Source organism: Aplysia californica, unplaced genomic scaffold (genome assembly GCF_000002075.1).
Source record: "Aplysia californica isolate F4 #8 unplaced genomic scaffold, AplCal3.0 scaffold00049, whole genome shotgun sequence".
NCBI lineage: Eukaryota > Metazoa > Mollusca > Gastropoda > Aplysiida > Aplysiidae > Aplysia > Aplysia californica.
Genome location: NW_004797319.1, coordinates 13,742 through 17,533, shown reverse-complemented (window position 1 = coordinate 17,533; position 3,792 = coordinate 13,742). Strand labels below are relative to the sequence as shown.

The following is a 3,792-nucleotide window of genomic DNA, read 5'->3' as shown; positions in this document are numbered from 1 at the left end:
AGAAGAAGAAGAAGAAGAAGAAGAAGAAGAAGAAGAAGAAGAAGAAGAAGAAGGCCATATAAGTGTCCAATATTAGAGGCATTACAAGAGAGTAACAAACACAAAATAGAAGGAGGGGAGATGTTTGACAGGAAAGAAGGAGCAAACCAAACCAGAGTACCCGCCAACCCCCCCACTTAGCGACAGGAAAGAACAAGACAAATATGTGCACCAACAAAAACAACCAAGAAGAGTAGAGAAGCAGAACCTTTTCACAGGCACCCTCCAACCACCCGCTCTCCATTGACAGTCAAGCCCCGCCTCTTTAAGAACCTTACAGCATTGAAAGAGGTGTTAAACTCAAACAAGTTTGAAGCAGGAATTGCATAGTTTAGTTAGTTTAGTAGAGGTTTTACGGCGCTCGCAACTGCATAAGGTCATATGAGCCTCAGAAGATTAGAGGTGTTACAAGAGAGTGACAAACACAAAAAAGAAGAAGGAGAGATAAGGATGTTTCATAGGAAAGAAGGAGCTTGTCCTTAAAAGCGACCACAATTATTGCTGATCACTTACTATACTCACAAGGAAAACGAAAGAAGGGAAGACCAAAGATGACATGGAGACGAGCGGTACAAGCGGAAATTGAAAAAGCGGGGACATCATGGAAACAGATAGAAAAGGATGCTCAGGACAGGCTTCGCTGGAGTAATGTTGTTGATGGCCTGAGCTCCACTGGGGGTTTAAAAAGGGCAAGAGAGAGAGACTTACTATACTAATCACGGCCAGCATAGACAGCCATCTCTTGAGACTGGAGGTGGGCTTCCAGTCGTAATCCGTCCAGCTGTACGGCGTGAACTGCTGAGCCACTCTCTTCAACATTCCACTGAGCAAAAGAAGAAGAAAAAAAAAAAAAAACAGCGCACGGCGTCAGAATCATCATCATCAAAAGCATATGTGAGGCAGCGTGGTGGAATCAGGCTCTCGTCAATTTTTTGGCATATTGAGTTATTGGTATCATCTTAAAGCTTGTTCATTTGTCTTGCTTTCAATGAAAAATTGACAAATGTATCTTCAATAGAAGTGGAGATATTTTGGATTGAAGGTGGTGGGGGTCACCTGATTTAAGAGATAAAATTAGCGAGAAAATGGCCGCCAAAAGTTGGTAAATTTCAAAGCTGGAGAGTCCATGGAAACTGTAAATTTACATTTTTGTGCCTTTAATCAATGTTTTTGGTGAAATCCTTAAAGGAATGTATTTGTAAATTGACATAAAAGGTGTTGAGCCAAAAATCAAAAATTTGACAAAAATTGCTAAGCAGGGAGAAAACTGCTGTTTTCTTCTATTTCATTATTTTGACGAGACCCTGATTCCACCACGCTGCCTTACATATTTGTGAGGCAAGGTGGTAAAATCAGGCGCTCCTCAAAATAATCAAAGTGAAGAAACTGGCATTTTTTTCCCGCAGGTTTGTGAATTTTTATCGAATTTTCGTTTTTTGACTCCACACCATTCATGCCCACTAAAGAACGCCTTTCTGAGAGGATTTTACGGAAAAACGTTGATTTAGGGCACAAAAATTTTAATTTTCAGTTTCCACAGACTCTCAATCTAAGGAAATAACTAATCTTTGGAGGCCATTTTCTCACTACTTTTACCTCAGAATCCAGGTAACCTCCACCTCATTCATTCGCAAATATCTCCACTTCTATTCAAAATAAATGAATATTTTCACCCAAAGCAAGACAACAAATGAACAAGCTTTAAGATGACACCAATAACTCTACAAGCCCCACAATAGACCAGCGCCTGATTCCACCGTGTGGAGACACATTTGCAAAAAACAAATCTTTAAAAAATGTATCGTTTCAAGCTACCTTCAGCACGACATGAGCAGAGCTAACCTTTCAACATCTCCTGTTTTATTTGTTTTGTTTTAGTAAGAGTTTTACGTCACTTGCAACACAAGAAGGTCATATAAGTGCCGAAGATTAGAGGTGTTACAAGAGAGTAACAAACACAAAGAAGAAGGAGCGGAGATAAAGACGATAGATGTTATATAGGAAAGAAGAAGCATACCACACCAGAGCACCCGCCAACCACAACGAGGGAGGTAAACCCACTATGCGGGTCCCTTTTATGGTACGAAATCTAAAATTGACATATACGTTGTTAAATTGCTCATCAAATCCAAACAAGTGAATCTATTTTGATTGTTCTTCATTTAATGAATGAACTCCCAGTAAAAGAGTCCTGTTCTCGGCCATTGCCGAAAAGTAAATTAACATCGAAGTTAATCTAAAGGAACGTGGCTGAGCCATGGGACAGCGGTTCCAACTGTGAGGCGCTAGTAGCAGCTTGCCAGAGATAAGGAGTTAATAATTGTTGGGGGGGGGGGGGGTTAGTTCATCAAATTTTATTCTTCTTCAAAGGCAGTTTTTGGGACACCTGAATAGACAGAAGGGTCCTGAACATCTAGCTCTCACTGGCAAAATTGAAGGCAAGCGAGGCAGGTGTAGGCCTAGAGCAACCTACTTGGGGAACCTGAACAAGTGGGTGACAGGGAAAGATCAGGGAAACGTAGCTTTTTTTTAAGAGCATCCCAGCAAAGGAATGAATGGAGAACCATGATCGCTGACGTCTGTCGCAGATCTGGCACTGGATGATGATGATTTTACTCCTTTTTTTTTCCTTTTTTCTTCTTTCTCTTTTTCAAATGAAAAATAAAAAATAATTATTGTTACTTGAATTTCTGTTTGGTAGCGACTAAGTGGCTCTTGTTTTTAACAGCAAACTCACCCGTATGTTGGGATGTTCCACATTCCTCTCCAGTGGTAAGGCTTCATGGACAGGTAGTTGAGGGTCTTCATTCCCAGGTAGATACCCAGACCGTTACAGACCACGGCGTCCATGATCCACTGACGAGCACACAAAGTCAAACGATACGGTGAATATATTAGTTGTAGTAAGTGTTTTACGGCACTTGCAACACAATAAGGTCATATGAGCCCCAGAATATTAGAAGTGTCACAAGAGAGTTTAGTTTTAGTTTTCGTAAGAGTTTTACGGCTCTTGCAACTGCATAAGGTCATATAAATGCCGAAGATCAGAGGTGTCACAAGAGAGTTTAGTTTAGTTTAGTTTTAGTAAGAGTTTTACGGCACTTGCAACACAATAAGGTCATATGAGCGCCAGATTAGAGGTGTTACAAGAGAGTAACAAACACAAAAAAGAAGGAGGGGAGATAAGGACGATAGATGTTTGATAGGAAAGAAGGAGTAAACCACAGTGAATATATGATCTAGAGTCTGTCAAAATAACTATGAGGAGGGACACTAAGAAGAGGAGAAATTTGTACGTAATTAAGTGGGACAGACAGAAGTATAGGAGAAAGAGAGGGGAGGGAGAAAAGATGGGAATGAGAGAGAGAAAGAGACAGACAGACAGACAGACAGACAGACAGACAGACAGACAGACAGACAGACAAACAGACAGACAGACAAACAGACAGACAGACCGATCGACCAACAGACACACAGACAGACAGATAGATAGACAGAGACAGACAGACCGACCAACCAACCGACCGACCGACCGACCGACCGACAGAAAGACAGACAGACTGAGATAGAAAGACAGAGATAGACAAACAGAGAGGGGTGCTGCAGTACTCACGTGGTCCCACCAGCACTCGCTAAAGTTTGGCAGCTGGTGCTCCAGAGTGTACTCCAACAGCTCAAACATGATGGACAGCACTGTGCACAGCCACCAGTCACGCAGGATCAGCGTCTGTGGTGGCGTGAAGGTGGTGGAGG

At 41.9% G+C, this 3,792-nt stretch overlaps 1 protein-coding gene across 1 annotated transcript in view; it reads right to left on the bottom strand.

The window, feature by feature from the left end:
• LOC101847939 (phosphatidylserine synthase 2) overlaps positions 1-3,792 on the bottom strand; it is a gene marked incomplete at its 5' end in the record, with an annotated part of 17,282 nt that overhangs the window by 4,026 nt on the left and 9,464 nt on the right. Inside the window, 3 exon segments of the mRNA XM_005092612.3 lie at positions 748-862; positions 2,777-2,895; positions 3,653-3,766. Of these exon segments, the coding sequence (XP_005092669.2) occupies positions 748-862; positions 2,777-2,895; positions 3,653-3,766 (348 nt within the window).